Source organism: Anolis sagrei, chromosome 2 (assembly GCF_037176765.1).
Source record: "Anolis sagrei isolate rAnoSag1 chromosome 2, rAnoSag1.mat, whole genome shotgun sequence".
Lineage (NCBI taxonomy): Eukaryota > Metazoa > Chordata > Lepidosauria > Squamata > Dactyloidae > Anolis > Anolis sagrei.
In genome coordinates, this window is record NC_090022.1 from 14,249,700 (window position 1) to 14,270,607 (window position 20,908).

Here is a 20,908-nt window from a genome sequence, read left to right on the forward strand (position 1 = left end):
GCCGTCTTCTCGTTTTGTCCACGGCTGGATCCGCATTACAGAATGGTAGCTGTTTGACACCACAGTAATTGTTGTGGAGTTTTGGGATTTGTAATCTTGTGAAATGTTTACCTTTCTCTGGCCCTTTCTGCACTGTTCAAAGCAGATACTCTACATTATCTGCTTTGAACTGGATTATATGTCCAGTTTGAACTGGATTATGAGTCCAGTTTGAACTGGATTATATGAGGAGCTCCCGGTGGTGCAGTGGGTTAAAGCACTGAGCTGCTGAACTTGCCGACTGAAAGGTCGCAGGTCCAAATCTGGGGACCGAGGTGAGCTCCTGCTGTTAGCCCCAGCTTCAGCCAACCTAGCATTTCGAAATGTGAGTAAATCAGTAGGTACCACTCTTGCAGGAAGGTAACGGCGCTCCATGCAGTCATGCCAGCCAAATGACCTTGGAGACCTCTATGGACAATGCTGGCTCTGTGGCTTAGAAATGGAGATGAGCACCACCACCTGGACACGACTGGACTTAATTTCAGAGGAGACCTTTACCTATATGAGTCTATAAGGTAAAGGTAAAGGTAGTCCTCTGACATTAAGTCCAGTCATGTCTGACTCTGGGGTGTGGTGCTCATCTCCATTTCTAAGCCGAAGAGCCAGCGTTGTCCGTAGACACCTCCAAGGTCATGTGGCCGGCATGACTGCATGGAGCGCCGTTACCTTCCCGCCGGAGCGGTACCTATTGATCTACTCACATTTGCATGTTTTTGAACTGCTAGGTTGGCAGAAGCTAGGGCTGACAGCGGAAGCTCACACCGCTCCCCGGAATCGAACCTGCAACCTTTCGATCAACAAGCTCAGCAGCTCAGTGCTTTAACCCACTGCACCACCGGGGGCTGAGTCTATACTGCCATATAATCTAGTTCAAAGCCGATAATTTGGATTTTATAGGGTAGTCTAGAAGGGCCTCTGGCTGAGAGCCCTAGTGCCACAACAGACTACAAATCCCAGGATTCTAGGATATGGAACCACAGCAGTTAAAGTGGCGCCAAACTGCTATAATCCTGCAATGTGGGTTGTCTCCAACAGACCTCTCTGTATGTAATGAAAGCTTATCTATATTTGTTGTAATGTAGAGATCTATTCTAGACTGGAGCTACATTGCTATATAAAATCCAGATTATCTGCTTTGAACTGGAGTATATCGCAGTGTGGGCTCCATATAATCCAGTTCAAAGCAGATAATGTGGATTATTTGATTTGATCATCTGGATTGTATGGCATTGTAAATCCATCCCTAGATTGTTCCGTTACTAAAATAAAATAAATTCATAGAGCCATATATCCAGCTCAGGGAATAGATAGCAAACCACTTATCTTTTGTCTCTTTTAGAGTAGCCTTTATACTACCTCAATCTCCTCCTGTTTGTTATTCTCTGCCTATCTCTGCCCATGTTATACAAAACTGATACAGTAGAGTCTCACTTATCCGACCTTCGCTTATCTGACCTTCGCCTTGTCGGACGGGTAACAGTAGGAGACTCCGTATTATCCGACATTTCGTTTATCCGACGTTCTGCCGGCTTGTTTGTGTCGGATAAGCGAGACTCTACTGTAACACCATTACCCCAAATCCCTCGGCAGACATGGCCAGTAGTTAGAGAATTAATGTTTCTGTATTTTTAAAGATTGTATTATATTAACTACTAAACAAACACTATAATAAAAAGAACAAAAGAAACATGCAGAAAAAATACTGCAAACAAGACAATCCTCCATCTAAACTTTTTAATACTTCACTTTCCAAGACAACGCATATAAAACAAACTTCTCATTGCTATTTCAGTAAATTTAAACTTCGGCTAAAAATCAGCCCAGACTTTGAATCTTGCAAAGGGAGGTCCCTTATTTCTTCCCTCTTCTTTTTTGAAGGTAGCAATAGTTCCCAACGTCTCCCCGAAGGGAGTCGGGGCGACTCACAAAAGCACTCAATGGTGCAACAAGCACAAAGTACAACACGTACATAGCAATAAGGCGTTTAACATAATCAGTTAAATATGTTAAAATCAGTTAACATAATCCTTCCTTCCTTCCCTCTCTCCCTCTTTCTCCTTCCTTTCTTCCCTTTCATCCTTCCTTCCTTCTCTCTTTCCTCCTTCCCTTCCTTCCCTCTTTCTCCCTGTATTCCCTTCCTTCCTTCTTTCTCTCTTTCCTCCCTCCCTTCCCTCTCTATCTCCCACCATTCCCTTTCTTCTCTCTTCCTCCTTCCCTTTCATCCTTCCCTCCCTTTTGTCTTTCCTTCCTTCTCTCTTTCCTTACTCCCTACCTCCTCTCCCTCTTTCTCCTTCCAGCCTTTTCTTCCATGCTTTTTTCCTTCCTACCTTCCCTCTTTCCTCCCTCTCTCCCTTTCTCCTTCTTTCCTTCCCTTGCATTATTTCCTTCTTTCGCTTTCCTTTATCCTTCCCTCTCTTTCTTTCTTTCTTTCTTTCTTTCTTTCTTTCTTTCTTTCTTTCTTTCTTCAATCCTTCCTCCCTCCCTTCTCTTTTTCCTTCCTTTTTCCTCCTTTCTTTCCGTCCTTCCCCTCCACCCTTCCTCCCTTTTATCCTTCCTTGTCTCTTTTCTCCCTCCCTTCCTTGTCTCTTTCTCCCTCCATTCCCTTTCATCATTCAATCCTTTTCATTCCTTCCTTTTTTCCTTCCCTTCCACCTTTTCATTCTTCCTTCCTTCCATCCTCTTTCCTCCCTCTCTCCCTCTTTCTCCTTCCTTCCTTCTGTTTTTCCTTCCTTCTTCCCTTCCTTCCTTCTTTCCGTCCTTCCCTTCCACTCTTTCATCCTTCCTGCCATCCTTCCCTTCCTCTCTTTCGTCCTTCCTTCCTTCTCTCTTTTCTTCTTCCCTCCCTTCTTTTCTTACGTTACCGAGAAGCCAGTCCTCCTAGCAGGAAGTGCTAGCATGTGACCCCCAGGTTAGAAAGTTTACCCATGCCTGATAAAAAAGTCATACTAATTAAAACTGAGTAAAATGCAGTAATGACTGTGAATATAAAGTACCCTAATACGTATCAGCCCTATAAAGTTCAGGGATAAACAAATAGTACCGGACATGGTTGAAGGCCTGTTTAAAAAGCCATGTTTTCAGATGTGTTAGGAAAACTTGGAGAATGGGGGCTATTCTAATCTCTCTAGGAATGGCATTCCAAAGCCAGGGGGCCACCATTGAGAAGGCCCTCTCTCTCATCCCCACTAACTGCGTTTGAGGCGGAGGTGGGACTGAGAGGAGGGCCTCCTTAGCAGAGCTTAGAGCCTGTGCTGGTTCATAAAAAATTATCTGCAGATTTTTCCTTAAATCAAAATAGACCATTTGCCCATCCTTGCCATTTCAGAAGTGTTTGAAACCCACTCGGCCTTCTTCCATTCTTGAGCATAGATCAGTCTCGCTGCAACGCCTTAAAATTCATCTCTAGTTTTTTAGTTTGGAAGACCCAATTAAAAATAGTTTAAGAAACCCTTACATTAAGAAAAGGATTTGTCGTCCAGTTGAACTATTGTTACTGGTTTATGATGGCCATTATCAATCTACTAGACTAAAAAAGTAATATCTTTAGGTTGCCTTGGATGTTAACTGTGAATAAACTTATTTTGTATTAAACCTTTGTTCCTGCCTTTGTTTTGGAAGCGAAGATGGAGTGGGGTTAATACCGCTTGGATGGCTCTAATTTCTTCCCTCCCTAGAAAAGATCCAAATTTTGGGTCTTCATCTTCAAAAATAAATCAGTCTATCCCAGTGTTTCTCAACCTGGAGGTCGGGATCCCCGGGGGGGGGGGGGGGGGGTTGTGAGATTTCAGGGGGGTCCTCAAAGACCATCATGAAACATATATTTCTGATGGTCTTAGGAACCCCTTTGGCAGAGAAGGCTGAAGATCTCTCTGCCTGTCCTCTTCCTTTTGAGAAACAGACGACGAATCCTCCCACCAAAAGCCCTCCTCCGCTGTGATTGTCTGGCCTCTCATCCAAGGGGAGGGCTGTTTCTGACTTCAAGTGGGGAGGGGAGAGCAGGCATGCTCGGCACATTGCAATGTGGTGCACACATGCAGGCAAGGGAGAGTGTGCAAGGCTGAAGGGAGGCTCACTCCAGTGGGCCCTTCAAGTCATGGCGGTTCTGTGTGGGAAGTTTGGCCCAATTCTATTGTTGGTGGGATTCAGAATGCTTTTTGCAGAATGCAACTACAACTTCCAAATGTCAAGGTCTATTTCCCCCAAACTCCACCAGTGTTCACATTTGGGCATATTGAGTATTCGTGCCCAGTTTGATCCAGATCCATCATTGTCTTGAGTCCATAGCACTCTCTGGATGTTGGTGAACTACAACTCCCAAACTCAAGGTCAGTGCCCTCCAAACCCTTCCAGTATTTTCTGTCGGTCCTGGGAGTTCTGTGGGCCAAGTTTGGTTCAATCCAGTTGGTGGAGTTCAGAATGCTCTTTGATTGTAGGTGAACTATAAATCCCAGCAACTACAACTCCCAAATGACAAAATCAACCCCCTCAACCCTACCAGTATTCAAATTTAGATGTATCAGGCATTAGTGTCAAATTTGATCCTGTGAATAAAAATACATCCTGCATATCGGATGTTTACATCACAATTCATAACAGTAGCAAAATAACAGTTATGAAGTAGCAACTAAAATAATTATGGTTGGGGGTCACCACAACATGAGGAACTCTATTAAGGGGTCGTGGCATTGGGGAGGTTGAGAAACATTGGTCTATCCTAAGGAGATCATAGAACTTGATTTCAGTAAGGCCTTCGACAAAATTGTGATCAATGTATTGTCGAAGGCTTTCATGGCCGGAACCACTGGGTTGTTGTAGGTTTTTTCGGGCTGTATGGCCATGGTCAACCTTACTACCTCTGAGGTTGCTTGCCATAGATGCAGGCGAAATGTCAGGAGAGAATGCCTCTAGACCAAGGGTCCCCAAACTATGGCCCACGGGCCACTTCCAACCCGCCAAGGGCACTTATCTGGCCCACGGAGGAGGAGCGCCCCCCCTCCACACAGTGCCCCTCCCTTGGCTGGCTCATGCTATCCGTCAGGCCTGATGGGCAGCGTGACCCAGCCAAGGGCAGCTGCTCCGGGTGGCCTACTCATGCGTAAAGCACCTAGCGAGGTGCTTTACTCGCAAGTAGGCCGCACGGGGCTGCTCCTCCCTTGGCAGGCTCATGCTATCCGTCAGGCCCGATGGGCAGCATGAGCTAGCCATGGGAGGCTGCCCCGGGCTCCATGCAGTCATGCCGGCCACATGACCTTGGAGGTGTCTACGGACAACGCCGGCTCTTCAACTTAGAAATGCCGATGAGCACCACACCCCAGAGTCAGACACGACTGGACTTCATGTCAGAGGAAAACCTTTAACTAGGAAAACTGTGGAAGATCCAGGGTGGGAGAAAGAACTCTTGTCTGTTGGAGGTAGGTATGAATGTTTCAGTTGGCCACTTTGATTACCATTTCATAGCCTGACAGTTTTTAGGGAGAATCCTTTGTTGAGAGGTGATTAGCTGTCCCTGATTGTTTCTTGTCTGGAGTTCCCCTGTGTTTGAGTGTTGTTCTTTGTTTACAGTTATAATTTTAGAGTTTTTTAAATACTGGTAGCCAGATTTTGTTCAGACTAGAAATAGGAAGATTTCCCATTCTCTGCTCCTGGAATTACTGCCTAAAGAGGGCTAGAAAGAACCCCCTCTAAGGGCCCTTCCACACAGCAAAATAAGATATGTGCAATGTGCACAGGAATTTTTTATTGATTTTTTTTTAAAAAAAAAACTATAGTCCGGCCCTCCAACGGTCTGAGGACAGTGAACTGGCCCCTGGTTTAAAAAGTTTGAGGACCCCTGGTCTAGACCATGGCCATACAGCCCGAAAAAACCTACAACAACCCAAAATTGTGATCTTCAGACAAGCTGTAATGCTTGGCATGACCACTAGGGGGAGATAGAGTAGCGCTCTAACCCCAAAAGGAGGAGGAGGAACAAGGAGAGAGAGAAAGGAGACAAGTGAGAAAGCAGAAAGGATCTGCTGCCCAGTGCCATCCAGACGAATAGGGAGGATGTTCCGAGATCAACCCGGATCAGGGACTCGGCCTGGAGGACTAAGCGCCGCGAGGCCCCACTATCGGATCTGAAGAGGCCGTGGAAGGACCATCCACCCGCTTCAAGGTGGGGTTTTACTTAGGGATTTATAGTGCAAGCATGTCCCTATAGGTGGTTAGGGATTTATAGTGCAACCTTGCCCTCCTTAAAGTACTCCCTCGCTGGAGGGATCATGCAATTCGGCACCCCTTCTAACCACCATAGTTCAGTGCTAAGGGATAATGGGATCTGTAGTGCAGAGAAGGCTAAAAACCTTGTAAAACTACAACTCCCAGCATCCCATAGCATTGAGCCATGGCATTTCAAGGGAATGTCAAACTACATTACTTCAGTTTGGTGGGGAAATAGCTCTTTTTGGCAGAGAGAGAGAGCAAAAGACCTTGTAAAACTACAACTCCCAGCATCCCATAGCATTCAGCCATGGCATATCAAGGGAATGTCATACATTACTTCAGTTTGGTGGGGAAACAACTCTCTTTGGCAGAGAGAGAGCAAAAGACCTTGTAAAACTACAACTCCCAGCATCCCATAGCATTGAGCCTTAACATTTCAAGGGAATGTCAAACTACATTACTTCAGTTTGGTGAGGAAACAGCTCTCTTTGGCAGAGATGGTTAAATACATTATTATTATTATTATTATTATTATTATTAATATTATTGCTAGCCGCCTCCTGCCAGGCGTTACTGTGGCCCAGTCTGTGTATATGTATTTTGTGTGTGTATATATGTGTTTATGTGTATGTATATATTTGTGTATATATGTGTGTTTGCATATGTGTGTGTGTGTGTATGTGTGTGTGTATGTTTGTGTATGTGTGTGCTTGTCTATATGCATATTTGTGTGTATATATGTGTATTTGTATATGTGTGTGTGCATGGATGTGTGCATGTGTGTATATATGTATATTTGGGTGTGTATGTGTATATGTATATATGTGTGTATGTATATGCATGTATGCCTAGGGAACACCCGAATGTTTTGGTGTTTTACCATCCTTGTGAGAGGCTTCTCTCATGTCCCGGCATGGGGAGCTGGAGCTGACAGAGGGAGCTCATCCACGCTCTCCCCGGATTCAACCCTGTAACCTGTCAGTCTTCAGTCCTGCCGGCACAAGGGTTTAACCCACTGCGCCACCGGAGGCTCCTCTAGCTATGCTGAATGGGTCTGATGCTGATAGAGTAAAATATGTGTTGGACACAAGATTGACCAAACATACTCTCAGTGTCAGAAACACACAGATAAAGCCTCACTTATTTAGTTTCCAACAGACCCCTCAACCTGTGAGGATGCCCGGCATAGATGTGGGCGAAACATCAGGAGAGAATGCTTCTGGAACACAGCCAGACAGCGCGTGATACTCACAGCAACCCAAAACACAATAACATTAAAATGCATATGTTAAAACATACTAGCCATCCCCTGCCATGTGTTGCTGTGGCCCAGTCTGTGTATATGTATTTTGTGTGTGTGTATATGTGTGTGTATATTAGTGTATATCTGTGTGTTTGTGTATATATGTGGTTTTGTGCATGTGTTGTAATATATGGGGTTTTTTTTGCTTTTTTAGTCCCTTCCACTGTGTTTTTCCATGTTTTTATGAGTGATGGTCACTCATTGGCTTGATAGGTGTCTTGTGTCCAAATTTGGTACCAATTCGTCCAGTGGTTTTTGAGTTATGTTAATCCCACAAACTAACATTACATTTTTATTTATATAGACTAGCCATTCCCTGCCATGCATTGCTGTGGCCCAGTCTGTGTATATGTTTTATGTGTATATGTATTTGTGTATATGTGTATATATGTGTGTTTGTGTATATATGTGGTTTTGTGCATGCGTTGTAATGTAATTTTTATTTTTTGGCTTTTAAAGTCGATAATGTGGTGTTTCTCAGTTTTTTTTATGAGTGATGGTCAATTGTTGGCTTGATAGGTGTCTTGTGTCCAAATTTGGTACCAATTCGTCCAGTGGTTTTTGAGTTATGTTAATCCCACAAACTAACATTACATTTTTATTTATATACATTGGACAAAAATTACAACACCAAGACTAAGAAAATGTAAAGTTGGAAACATCCACTCTCTGTCTGTTTCTCTTTCTTTCAGGGATTGGAAAAATAAATTAAATTTCACCGAGGAAGGGACTCGGAGGGTTTGAGGCGTTTGGCCCATCCCATTGGAGTGAAACAGAAAAATCAACCCAGAGAACCGAAGCTGTGCAAAAAGAGTCCACAAGAATTCTGCTCTTCAAGGTCAATCTTTGCTAGTTGACGGCTTAGTCAAGAGAGTTGGTCATGAAGGAAGGAAATCTGTTGTCGGCCGGAAAAACTTCCCATGACTATATGGTGGAAAAACCAGATTCAGGGGCATTACAGGGGGATACGTGGAAACCGTCGAAGGGGATCCAGCAACATTGGGAAGGCCAATGGCAGGAGTTCATGAAGACGCCGCAACCCATTCCAACAACATGGGAGACCCCAGAAAGCACCCACTGGGAGGACGCCAAGGTCTTCCTGACCTCCTACGAACAAGTGGCCAAAGCCTGTCGGTGGCCAAAGGAAGACTGGGCGGCCCGACTTTTGCCCGCATTGAGCGGAGAAGCCGAGCAAGCCTTTCAGAGCCTGGAATCCGCTGATAAGGAGAATTATGGGAAAGTGAAGGCAGCCATCTTGAGAGCGGATGCCCTGAAAACAGAGGCACAGCGGCAACACTTCCGGCGGTTCTGCTGCCAGGAGGTTGAGGATCCGCAAAGGGTTTACGCCCAGCTCCAGGAGCTTTGCAGTCGGTGGCTGAAGCCGGAGAGACGCAGCAAGGAGCAGATCCTGGAGCTGCTCGTTCTGGAGCAATTCCTGGCCAGTCTTCCCCAAGACCTCCAAGTCTGGATCCGAGACAGAGGACCTGATACCTGTTCCCAAGCTATGATCCTGGCAGAGGACTTCCTTGTGAGGCAGGAAATGGAGGCAGAGATAGTGACACGGCAGGTAAGATTTCTGCAGATCTCTTAAAGAGGATCCAAAAACATGAACTGTACTGTTGCAAACACCCACTATTGTTCGTAGAATCATAGAATTGGAAAAGACCCCAAGGGCCATCCAGTCCAACCTCCTTCTGGCACGCAGGAACACACAGCCAAAGCCCTCCTGGCAGATGCCCATCTAGGCTCTGATTAAAACCCTCTAGAGCAGTGGTTCTCAACCTGTAGGTCCCCAGGTGTTTTGGCCTACAACTCCCAGAAATCCCAGCCCCAGCCAGTTTAGCAGCTGTTAGGATTTCTGGGAGTTGGAGGCCAAAACACCTGGGGACCCACAGGTTGAGAACTGCTCTAGAGAAGGAGACTCTACTGAACACAGAGGCAGCACGTTAAAGTGAGATACTACAGTGATAGGATAAATAAACAAATTGTAAGGTTATGTACTGCATTTCTTAAATTCTAAGGTGCCATCGATTGTAAGAGGTACACTAATTCTTTTCTACCACCAATAGATACACACATACACATACATTTTTATTTATCATGTCAAAAGTGAATTGAAGGTACAGTTATCATGTATTTCAAAACACAAACCAAGTTTTAAAACTTGGCATTTTACTTAATGTCCTGTATACTGTATTTACTCAAATCAAATGTATATACTATATTGTGTGTGTCTGTCTCTGTGTGTATGTATATGTATGTGTGTGTATATATACATATATATACACATACACACATATTCATACATACAGTAGATTCTCGCTTATCCAACCTTCATTCATCCAATGTTCTGTGTTATCCAACACAGTCTACTTCCTGCCTGGATCCACAGCTGTTTCAATACATTGCAATATTTTGGTGCTACATTCGTAAATACAGTAATTACGATGAGGGTTGAATGTAAAGTAATGCCTCCACCTTCATAATCCCTTAACAGATGACAGTACTGGTATGCAGCAGGTACTGGCTTATTCAGTAGACTCTCCTCTACAGTTCCATTTTGGCAGGAAGCCTTAGCATTGAATGGTTGTGTTGTTAAAGTGCGAAGTATGGAACCCTGCACAGACAGTCGGTCAATGCGACTTAAGCAACGTGCAGTCATTGAATTCTTGACAGCAGAAGGTGTCACCTCAAAGGAGATTCATCGGAGAATGCAAGCTGTTTATGGTGATTGTGTTGATGTGAGTACTGTGTGTCATTGGGCGAGTAAGTTTAAAGATGTTGAGGTGGGAACATCTGACTTGCATGACAAACAAAGAGCTGGACGTCCTGTGACAGCAACCAGCGAGTTGCACAAGCAAAAGGTTGACAGATTGATTCAGGACGATTGTCGTATCACTCAGAGAGAAAGTTCAAGCATAATCAGCATTTCACAAGAACATGTGGGTCACATTATTGCTTTGCTTGGCTATCGAAAGATCTGTGCATGATGGGTACCCAGGATGAGAGAACTGTGAGACGATGGTTGCAGAAACAGAGTGTCGACTTCTTCCATGACGGCTTCAGAAAACTAGTTCATTGTTGGCAGAAATGTATCCAATTGTCTGGTGAGTATGTGGAAAAGTGAATAGTGGTAGTTAAAGAGCACGTTCTAAGGATTATTTCTGTGTTTGATTTATTAAAATATTCCCATCCAAACCCAAGTAACGAAGGTGGAGGCATTACTTTTCATTCAACCCTCGTACATAATGTTACTGTGTATTGAATTGCTTTTTCTGTCGATTTGTTGTAACATAGTATTTTGGTGCTTAATTTATAAAATCATAACATAGTTTGATGTTTAATAGGCTTTTCCTTAAACCCTCCTTATTATCCAACATTTTCGCTTATCCAACGTTCTTCTGGCCCATTTCTTGATAAGTGAGACTCTACTGTGTGCATGTGTGTGTGTAAATCAGGACAGTAAATAAAGTGTGACACTAAAAAAACAGGGACATTCCAGACAAGAATCATTCAGGGCCAGCTAACACCTCCCAACAAAGGACCCCCAGGCAGCAATCAGCCATACTTTGAAGCTGCAAGGCTATTCAATGCTAATCAAGATGGCCAGTTGCAACATTCACACTTGCCTCAAACAGACAAGCATTCTTTCTCTCACCCTGGACCTTCCATAGATATATAAACCCCACTTGCTTAGTCCTTACAACCTCTAAGGATACCTGCCATAGATGTGGGCAAAACGTCAGGAAAAATGCTTTTGGAATATAGCCATACAGCTCAGAAAGCTCACAGCAACACAGTATATGCTATACTGTATTTACTCAAATCTAATGCTCACCTTTTTTGGCTAAATTATCTCTCCAAAATTGGAGTGCGCACTAGATTCACACTATACGGCCATCTTTGTGCTGAGCCAAAGCCAAAGGGGAAGCTGCTAAGGGGGAAAGGGAAGGGGCCTGAAGCTGTGAGGAATTGTGGGAGTTGAAGTCCAAAACACCTGGAGGGATCAAGTTGGCCCATGCCTGGTGCAGATGCACCCTTTTAATCTATGATTCCCCCATAACTGCTATGGTTAATATCCCTTTTTCAGGGTCCGATGAAGGAGGAACGTTTGTGTTTCCTGGATCCAGAGGAGGAACCCTCGGACTCCGCAGAGGGACAGATCTGTGAAGAAACCCAGAAAGGTGATGACGTGGAGGTCAACCTGATGCGTAAGGAGCTGGGAAGCATTGACTCAAGAGGGATTTTGCTTTGTTTCTGTTTCTGGGTTGAATGAAGGCTTGTGTTTTCCTATCAGTATTGGAGAGGGAAAAGAAGCTACAACTCCCAGGACTCCATAGTATGAGCCTTGGCAGTTTAAGTGGTGTCAAACCGCATGGGTTTTATAGCATTGATACATCCAAGGATTTCGAGTCGGGTTGTTGTAGGTTTTTCAGGCTATATGGCCATGTTCTAGCAGCATTCTCTCCTGACATTTTGCCTGCATCTGTGGCATCCTTAGAGGTTGTGAGGTCACAATGGCATCTATGGCAAGATGACCTCACAACCTCTGGGGATGCTTGCCATAGATGCAGGTGAAATGTCAGGAGAGAATGCTGTTAGAACATGGCCATAACCCGAAAAAACTACTACAACCCAGTGATTCCAGCCATGAAAGCCTTCAGCAATACAGAACATAGTCATACTACACCAGTATATAAAATTGGAGATTTCCATGTTTGAACAGGGATTTGAACCCTGTTTGCTGGAGTTGCAGTTCAAAAGTCAAACCAGTACACCTTGCTGTCTCCCAGATATGTCTGAAATTATTTTTAAAAGATAAGAAACCTATTTAATAACTTTGTCTTTTGCCTTTTCCCCAAGAGTGGAAGTCGAGGCATTTTTTGGCCTTGTTCTGTTTACTTTTGATTTTGATTTCTCTAGGAATATAAACATGGATTTTTTTCTTCTAAAATCTCTTCTTCTGTGCCTTGCAGGCTGTGGAACCAAATGCCCAAGTCAATGTAATTCAGCATTTCTGGCTGAAGAGCAACAGATGGGTCAAACCGGCCTAAGAGAGGTAAGTGACTACCTGGAGAGTTGTATATACTATATTTCTTGGATTCTAAGATGCCATTGATTGTAAGTTACACGATAATTTCAGTACCACCCACAGAATATATGTTGTGACTGGGCACCAAGGATTGTCTCACACAGCAGTTTAAGGGTTAACAAAAGTCTTTAATGAGTCTCTGGTAGACTAACAGCACTTGAGCAGCAGTGCTGGTTAACAAAACAAAAGGCCTTCAGGCAAGTAAACAAAGGAGGGAGAAAAGCCGGATTATCCCAGGACTCAAACTCAGGGAAAAAGGAAGGCAGGAGCAAACGCTGGCGTTGATAAACACGGAGTCAAACGGTCCTTGGTCATACACAGGCAAGAGCAGTAAACAAAGTCCAGAAAGCAGTTGCGTGGTCCAGGAACATTTCCAAAGTCAGGGGCAAGGAGAAGTCACTTACGTAGTCCAATCCGAAGTCAAGGCACAAGAAGACACAATAACTGGAAACCCAGGATCCAAACAGAGGTTAGGCAGCACAAAGACCGGATACAACGCTTTGTCCTCTGCAAAGCTACATATCCCAGAGCTCCCATTTTTATTAGCAGTCACTATCGCTTGATTGGCTATCATCGCTATCATCTGGGTCATCTCCCCCAGCTGCTAGCTCGTTACCTCGCCAACGCTGCCATCATTGATCTAATTCAAGATCCTGCCAAGATGTACCTTCCTGCCATGTATTTTGGAATCCCTCGAACTCGTCACTGGACGTGGGCTGATTACATATGTCCTGAATTTCCCTAACCCGAGTCCAGTCCAATTCCTCCTCCATCTCCTCATTACTGGCTTCCAGTTCATCTGCACTGGAATTGTCAGCTGTATCTTTAAGCCGTTTACTCAAAGTTTCCTCATCACTATCAGACTCATTGGCAGCCCGCTTTACTCCCCGGTAATCTCCTTCTTCCATATCCTCGGGTCCAAACCCTGTAAAATCTTCCGTGTCGCTAGGCGCTAAGAATATATCTCGAATAGGCTCCAGCTGACGTTGATCCAGCTCTGACTCAGCATTACTCCTCCTTTTCTTACAAGACGCTGAGCCACAACAGTATATATATATATATATATATATATATATATATATATATACACACACACACATACATATACCATATATACTCGAGCATAAATCCATCCAAATATAAACCACGGCACCTAATTTTGCCACAAAAAACTAGGAAAACGTATTGATTCCAGTATAAGCCGAGGGTGGGAAATGCAGCAGCTACTAACACATTTCAAAATAAAAATGGATAGCAATAAAATTACATTAATTGAGGCATTGAGGCATCCGTAGGTTAAACGTTTTTGAATATTTACATAAAACTGTAATTTAAGATAAGACTGTCCAACTCCGATTAAACCATTATTCTAACCTTCTTCAATGTCAGTGTGCTTACGTATCCTTCCAATAATAATAAATAGAGTAAAATAATAAATGTAATAATAATAGAGTAAAATAATAAATATAATAATAACTAGAGTAAAAAAATAAATGTAATAATAATAACAACAACAGAGTAAAATAATAAATAACTTTGACTCAAGTATAAGCCAAGAGTGGCTTTTTCAGCCTTAAAAAAGGGCTGAAAACTTGGCTTATACTCGGGTATATACGGTATATATTTGTGTGTGTATAAGCAATTATACAACACATCCATTTTTAAGAGATGTATATATGGGGGGAAATGTGTCTTAGAATTGAAGAAATACAGTATTATGCTCCTCTTTTCAGTAGCTCAAACATCTCCCCAATGTGACAAGGTGCTTGTATGGCTTCACAAAAGATCTATCCATCTGGAGTGAAAACAGGATGTTTTGCTTGGATGCCCCTCCTTCCAGAAGAACATCTGATAAGAGAGAGTTGCTGTCTTTTTCTCTTTGCAGGGACCGGGAAACCTCCGGGAAACCAGCCTGTCTTTGCAAGTAGTCAAACGGAGCCTGATGCAGCCAGGCCAAGAGACCATGGTCTGGCGAGTCTTGCAAGAGGAAGGCGCAGAAATAAACGCTTTGGGTGAGGAGGCTCTTTGCATTCTGTGGATTCTGTGAATGTTAACTGATCCAATATTCTCATTGTAGAATTGGAAGATATTGATAGGCAGTGTGTTTGTGTGCGTGCATGCCTTCGAGTGTCACTATCTCAACCACCCACTTGGATAATTTTGGATTTGGGAATACTTGGATTAAATAATAATAATAATAATAATAATAATAATAATAATAACAACAACAACAACAACAACAATAACAACAACACAGCTCTTCTTTTGAAAATGATATATATAAGAATAGTTGAGATTTTTTTTCCCCTGAGTGTTTTTGAATTTCAACATTACGGGCTCAGGTAAAAGGGAAGATTCCCAATATTGTAGAGAATGTTGTCATATGGAGTTACCCAAGTCTTGTGATCTTCAGGTGAGGGTTTGCCTCTCAGTTTTGCTGCTATCACAGCCCATTTACAGACAAGGAAGTGCCTTGTTGGAGACTATGAAACTATGTATTTTCGAAGGCTTTCATGGCCGGAATCACTGGTTTGTTGTAGGTTTTTTTCGGGCTATATGGCCATGTTCTAGAGGCATTTTCTCCTGACGTTTCGCCTGCATCTATGGCAAGCATGCTCAGAGGTAGAGAGGTGACTATGAAGCTCTTAGATTAGGCTGGCACCCTGCTCATTAGTCCCAACTAGGCTTATTCAGCCAATCACTGGGAGAGAACATATATTTTATTCAACAAATAAAAACTGGGTCAACTTATCCATGGGTGAACATAATAATAATAATAATAATAATAATAATAATAATAATAATAATACAATTTATTGATATGATATATTTATAGGCAAACATTCAATGCCTTACAATCACATACAGTGATACAAATACACAGACAAAGGCAAAGACTTCTTTCGTTTCCGTCTCTGGAGGTGGTGCTCATCTCTGGCTCTGAGGGAGATGCTCTTTCTCCATTTCCAAGCTGAGGAGCCTGCGTCCATAGATACCTCCTAGTGATGTGGCTGGCATGACTGCTTAGAGTGTCTTTAGCCCTTTCCTGCTAAAGCAGTATCTATTGATCTACTCACATTTGCATGTTTTTGAACTGCTAGATTGGCAGGAGCTAAGGCTAACGCAGGAGCTCACCCCGTCCCACAGATTTGAACTGCCAACAATCAGACCAACAGTTCAGTACTGTATTTTACTTTTCTTGAAATAGGAACCATGTTTTTCTCAGAGCAGAAGGCCAAACGGAAAAAAACTTGGTCTGTTCTGGAAGAAATAAGAAGAAGCACTAACCCCATTGGTTCTCACCTCTGTAGCACCTTTTCTGGCTTTTTTAATGCTTCGCCTGGGAATTAGGTGGCAGCACACAGAGACAACTTTCCCTCCAGAGATTGTGCTGGCATGTTTCACTCTCTGTGAAATGACTTTTGACTTGTCCCCAGATCATAACTAAATCCATAATGGGTTGTTGTGGGCTTTTCAGGCTGTATGACCATGTTCTAGAAGCATTCTCTCCTGACGTTTTGCCTGCATCTATGGCAGGCATCCTAGGCAAGCGAGGAATATATACCTGTGGAATGTCCAGGGTGGGAAAAAGAAAACTTGTCTGTTTGAGGCAAGTGTGAGTGTTGCAATCGAGCATTGAATGGCCTTGCAGCTTCAAAGCCTGGCTGCTTCCTGCCTGGGGGAATCCTTTGTTGGGAGGTGTTAGCTACCTCTGATTGATTCTTGTCTGGAATTCCCTGCTTTTTAAGTGTTGTTCTTTATTTATTAAAAATACTAAAATCAGGATAGTAAATAAAGAGCAACACTCATAAAAGCAGGGGAATTCCAGATGAATCATAGAATCAAAGAGTTGGAAGAGACCTCATGGTCCAACCCCCTGCCAAGAAGCAGGAATATTGCATTCAAATCTCCCCCGACAGATGGCCACCCAGCCTCTGTTTAAAAGCTTCCAAAGAAGGAGCCTCCACCACACTCCGGGGCAGAGAGTTCCACTGCTGAACGGCTCTCACAGTCAGGAAGTTTTTCCTCATGTTCAGATGGAATCTCCTTTCCTGCAGTTTGAAACCATTGTTCCGCATCCTAGTCACGGAACAATGAGATAAATCAGGACCAGCTAATCACCTCCCAACAAAGGATACCCGCAGATTGCAACCAGTCAGGCTTTGAAGCTGCAAGGTCATTAAATGCTAATCAAGGTGACCAATGGCAACATTCACACTTGCCTCAAGCAGACAAGAGTTCTTTCTCCCACCCTTCACATTATTCCACAGATATATAAACCCCACTTGCCTAGTTTCCAACAGACCTCACAACCTCTGAGGATGCCTGCCATAAATGTGGGCGAAACATCAGGAGAGAATGCTTCTGGAACAGGGCCAGACAACCCAGAAAACTCACAGCAACCCACTTATCTGGGACAGCTTAGAAAAAGGTAGAAGCTTAAGTAAATAAATCAAATGGCTGTAAGAGGGAAAGAATAAGAAGCCAGGCAAATAGAGGGTATATAGGCAATGTGGAAAGAGGTCACCAAAACATAGATGACTTGTCCGAACGTATCTCGCTCTGTGCTCCACCTCGTAGTTTAAGATCCACCAGGGAGGCCCTGCTCTCGGTCCCACCGGCCTTGCAAAAGCATCTGGTGGGGACGAGGGACAGGGCTTTCTCGGTGGTGACCCCCCCCCCCCACACACACACACACTTGTGGAATTCACTCCCAGCGAGATTAGATCAGCGTCCTCCCTCCTTTCCTTTAGGACAAAACTGAAATCGTGGTTTTGGAACCAGGCTTTTGGCTAGCAGGCACAACGGCACTTTGGACATTGAATTGGACCATATGATGATTGTTATGATAATGGAAAAGGCTACTATGACTGTATAATTAATGTTATTGTTTTAATCTACTGTGTATTTATGGTTTTTGTATTATTGTATATTGTGATATTTTGGCATCGAATTGCTGCCGTGTTAGCCACTCTGAGTCCCCCCTCGGGGGTCGAGAAGGGCAGGGTAGAAATGTTGTAAATAAATAAATAAGTAAATAAATTCCTTTTCTTTGTCTTTACAGGGAAAAGAGGTTGCGTCAAGATGGAGGATGTTCTAACTGAGGAAAATGAGCCAGTAGATAATGCCACAACAGTTTCGAAGGAAAGCCAAGGGAATGTGACCGAGACAACAGAGATAGGCCAAGAAGGATTCGGAACTGATGAGGAACTGGGGACTGACGGATGCCGTGAGCTGACTCCAGATCTTATAGCTGCAGCTAGTCATCCTTCCAAAGTTTACAGATGGGATAAAATCCCCTCCCAGAGGAGAAACTATAGCTATACATCAAAATTTAACGTGCTTTCTACCAAGCAGGACCATGAGGAACATCCCAGGTCAGAAGAGAGCTTCCCACAAAATTCATGGTTTGGGAAACATCAGAGAAAGTTAGCAGAACAACATCGACCTGAATTGTCGGAGCATGGAAAAGGAGATTATTCGAACACATATCGGAGTAACCGTCTAGAAATGGAACCGAGTAACTATCCAGAAACGGAACCGAGTAACTATAGAGAAACGGAACCGAGTAACTATAGAGAAACGGAACCGAGTAACTATCCAGAAACGGAACCGAGTAATCATACAGAAATGGAACCGAGTAACTATATAGAAATGGAACCGAGTAACCATACAGAAATGGAACTGAATTACTTTCCTGTGTTTGGGGGGAGTGTTCGTTATACAAAGCAAAACGAAGGGATTTTCGGTCAAAGGAGAATATACGATTGTTCTCGATGTGGGAAGAGCTTTAGTAAGAAAGACCGTTGGATAAATCACCAACAGCTTCACACTGGCGAGAAACGCTACGCGTGCTTTGAGTGTGGGAAACGCTTCGCTTCTAAAGAAGTCTTAACCCGGCATCGAAGAGTTCACACCGGAGAGAAACCCCACAAATGCTCCCAGTGTGAGAAGTGTTTCAGCCAGAGGGGAGACCTCAAAAGACACCAGAGGACTCATACTGCCGAGAAACCGTTCCAGTGTGCTCAGTGTGAGAAATGCTTTAGTCGGAAGGAACTCCTGCAGAAGCATCTGCGGATCCATTCGGGCGAGCGGCCGTACCAATGCCCCCATTGCCAGAAACGCTTCCATCAGTGCGGGGATTTGAAGAGGCACAGAAGAATCCACACCGGAGAGAAACCTTTCGAATGCCCCGACTGCGGGAAAAGCTTTGGCCGGAGAGAACACTTAAAGGGGCACCAAAGGATCCATACGGGAGAGAAACCGTACCCGTGCCTCGACTGTGGGAAAACCTTTTCTCAGAGAGCGGTGTTGCTCAAACACCAGGCAACCCATTGGAGAAATACCCCGTGAAAGTCAAATACGCTCTCCTGCAGTGAGAACATTGGTTTCCAGATGGTCAAGGTTGACTTGACACACCTTCCTCTTGGCATGCTTCTCCCTTTCCTCCTCAATTCGTGCCTCTTCGAATTCTGCAGCACTGCTGGTCACAGCTGACCTCCAGTTAGAGCACTCAAGGGCCAGAGCTTCCCAGTTCTTGGTGTCTATGCCACAATGTTTAAGGTTAGTGTCTTGGCGGTGGGTCTGTAGGTGGCTGCGGAGCCCTATTCTTGATCCGTGTGTTCTCCTGCAGTGAGAACATCGGTTTCCAGGGGGAAGGTGATCCTGGTCAAGGTTGGCTTGACACTCCTTCCTTTTGGCATGCTTCTCCCTTTCCCCCTCAATTCATGCCTCTTCGAATTCTGCAGCACTGCTGGTCACAGCTGACCTCCAGTTAGAGCGCTCAAGGGCCAGAGCTTCCCAGTTCTTGCTGTCTATGCCACAATGTTTAAGGTTAGTGTCTTGGCGGTGGGTCTGTAGGTGGCTGCGGAGCCCTATTCTTGATCCGTGTGTTCTCCTGCAGTGAGAACATCGGTTTCCAGGGGGAAGGTGATCCTGGTCAAGGTTGGCTTGACACTCCTTCCTTTTGGCATGCTTCTCCCTTTCCCCCTCAATTCATGCCTCTTCGAATTCTGCAGCACTGCTGGTCACAGCTGACCTCCAGTTAGAGCGCTCAAGGGCCAGAGCTTCCCAGTTCTTGCTGTCTATGCCACAATGTTTAAGGTTAGTGTCTTGGCGGTGGGTCTGTAGGTGGCTGCGGAGCCCTATTCTTGATCCGTGTGTTCTCCTGCAGTGAGAACATCGGTTTCTAGGTGGAAGGTGGTCCTGGTCAGGGTTGGCTTAATGCACCTTTCTCTTGGCATGCTTCTCCCTTTCCCCCTCAATTGGTGTGTCTTTGAATTCTGCAGCACTGCTGGTCACAGCTGACCTCCAGTTAGAGTGCTCAAGGGCCAGGGCTTCCCAGTTCTTGGTGTCTATGCCACAGTGTTTAAGGTTGGCTTTGGAGCTCTGAGGCCACACCAAACTACAAATGCAAAGATGTCAAGAGGTACAACCATGGCAGCAGAAATAGTATCAGGCTGCTATAATTCTGCAGTTTGGCTAAACCTGGAGATATAATGCAGTTGTAGATATAATGCAGTTTGATACTACACTCCCTGTTGTGGCTATAGTTTAGCCTTCTCTGCCGAGGATTCCATAGCCTTGAGCCATGACAATTCAAGCAGTGTGTAGATCAGGCATGGGCAAACTTTGGCCCTCCAGGTGTTTTGGACTCCAACTCCCACAATTCCTAACAGCCTCAGGCCCTTTCCTTTTAAGCAGCTGAGGAGGGGAAGAGGAAGGCCTGAGGCTGTTGGGAATTGTGGGAACCGAAATCCAAAACACCTGGAGGGCCCAAGTTTGCCCATGCCTTGTCTAGGGATTCCTAGAGAGCTGTTCTCTCACTTAAAAAAAACATATAGTTTTGTTATTCACTGTGTTCTTCCCACGTTCACTGACGTGCTTCATTTCTACATCCTGAGAAAGTGAGGTGCTTACTGTAATATTTCTGTTGGATATTTGGGGTGTTTATTGTTCCCTTCCCAGTGAAGGATTATTTTTGCAGAGATTTATAATCTTATTTGCCTGTTTTAAATAAAAATAAAATAAATGTTTTTGCACACTTGTTTCTCCCTTTTGTGTTTGCATGTTCTAACGCAGGACAACAGTCTTATAATCAAGTCTAAAGCAATTCCCCTTTCTGAGAGTCTAATAGAGGGGCCTCTAAAGCAGGGGTCAGGAACCTTCGGCCCTCCAGGTGTGGTGGACTTCAACTCCCACAATTCCTTGAGGCTCGGCATTCGCCCCAAAGGCTTACCTTGGCCTCAAGGAATTGTGGGAGTTGAAGTCCA

The 20,908-nt window shown here is 44.2% G+C and overlaps 1 protein-coding gene across 1 annotated transcript in view; it reads left to right on the forward strand.

Moving 5' to 3' along the window:
• Positions 1 to 20,679, forward strand: part of LOC132765736 (uncharacterized) — a 32,599-nt gene extending 11,920 nt beyond the window's left edge. The window contains exons 7-12 of the mRNA XM_067464240.1: positions 5,078 to 5,166; positions 8,409 to 9,110; positions 11,634 to 11,754; positions 12,520 to 12,602; positions 14,521 to 14,647; positions 17,701 to 20,679. Of these exons, the coding sequence (XP_067320341.1) occupies positions 5,078 to 5,166; positions 8,409 to 9,110; positions 11,634 to 11,754; positions 12,520 to 12,602; positions 14,521 to 14,647; positions 17,701 to 18,989 (2,411 nt within the window). The 3' untranslated portion in view covers positions 18,990 to 20,679. The remainder of the gene's footprint in view (positions 1 to 5,077; positions 5,167 to 8,408; positions 9,111 to 11,633; positions 11,755 to 12,519; positions 12,603 to 14,520; positions 14,648 to 17,700) is intronic.
• The last annotated feature ends 229 nt before the right edge of the window (positions 20,680 to 20,908 follow it).